The sequence below is a fragment of the Priapulus caudatus genome, unplaced genomic scaffold, assembly GCF_000485595.1.
Source record: "Priapulus caudatus unplaced genomic scaffold, Priapulus_caudatus-5.0.1 Scaffold12889, whole genome shotgun sequence".
Classification (NCBI taxonomy): domain Eukaryota; kingdom Metazoa; phylum Priapulida; class Priapulimorpha; order Priapulimorphida; family Priapulidae; genus Priapulus; species Priapulus caudatus.
Window position 1 is genome coordinate 1 of NW_014589950.1, and position 1,330 is coordinate 1,330.

The 1,330-nt window shown below is 62.2% G+C and overlaps 1 protein-coding gene across 1 annotated transcript; it reads left to right on the forward strand.

Annotated features, from left to right (window-relative positions):
* Window positions 1-287: 287 nt before the first annotated feature.
* On the forward strand, window positions 288-1,202 carry LOC106820409 (zinc finger protein 503-like; the record flags this gene model as incomplete). Its single annotated transcript, XM_014824928.1, has 2 exons — window positions 288-731; window positions 947-1,202. Coding segments are annotated over 2 exons (636 nt in total), but the record flags the coding sequence as incomplete, so codon positions are not given.
* Window positions 1,203-1,330: the final 128 nt, after the last annotated feature.

Below are 1,330 nucleotides of genomic sequence, written 5' to 3' on the forward strand. Positions count from 1 at the left end.
ATGGTGGTGGTGGTGGTGGTGGTGGTGGTGGCGGTGGCGGCGGTGGTGGTGGTGGTGGTGCTGCAGCTGCTGCTGCTGATGCTTCTATTACTATTGCTACTGCTATATACTGCTGCTATTGCTACTGCTAGTACTACTACTACATACTACATACTATATAATACTGCTATTGCTACTGCTAGTACTACTACTACATACTATATAATACTGCTACTGCTACTGCTAGTAAAGTTGTGGTGTTGTGGGGTGTACACTGACGTGTTGTGTGTTATTCCACGCGTGTGTAGGTGGAGAAGCAACAGCGAAGTGGTAGATCGGTCGCCCATCGTATCGAACCCATCCCCGACAGCCCCCAACCCCTCGTCCCGCTGCTGCCGCCCGCCGTCGCCACGGCAACCTGCCCCGTGGCGCCATCTATCGAGGAGCAGCTGAAGCAGAAGCTGAAGATCAGCCCGCGCGGCGCGGAAGCCGGCGGCGCCCTCTCGCGGGACGAGGAGGCCGACGCGGGCGCGTGGCGCCGCCTGCTGGCGGAGGGGGAGACGGCGGGGACGTCGAGGGAGCCCGACGGGGATGAGTGGGCTTCGAGAGAGCTCATTAATCCGGCGGCGTTTGAGATGGGCGGCGGCGGAGGAGGAGGAAGAGGAGGAGGAGGAGGAGGAGGCAGCGTTCTGCAGAGCTCCATCGACGAGCAGCTGAGAACGATGGCTGCTGTCGCCACGACGACGACGACGGTAAGCTGCGGTGGCGCCCTCGCGCACGCTCGGATGCGGCTCGCTCACGTTGCTTGGGTTAAGTTTGGCTGGGGGGTTTGGGGGTGGGGTTAGTGCACAGTGCGTGTGCGTGCGTGCGCGCGTGTGTGCGCGCGCGTGTGTATGTATTTCATCTCTCAGCTGCTCTCTCGTGGTCAGACCCATCTCTAACCATCTGATATTTCTCTCCTCGGCAGCAGCAGCAGCAGCAGCAGCAGCAGGTGGTGGCAGCAGCAGCAGCAGTAGGGAGCGGCGGCGGAGGCGGTGCGGCCGCATCGACCCTGCTGGACATCACGACCCTGCTGACCCCGTCTGCGTTCGTGCAGCAGACGCCTAGCTGGCTGGCGGCGGCAGAACCTGCCGTCTGCTCAGACCTGATAGGTAAGTAACACACTCACGCACGCACGCACACGCACGCACGCACGCACGCACGCACACCCCGTCTGCGTTCGTGCAGCAGACGCCTGGCTGGCCGGCGGCGGCAGAACCTGCCGTCTGCTCAGACCTGATAGGTGAGTAACACACTCACGCACGCACGCACACGCACGCACACTCCGTCTGCGTTCGTGCAGCAGACGCCT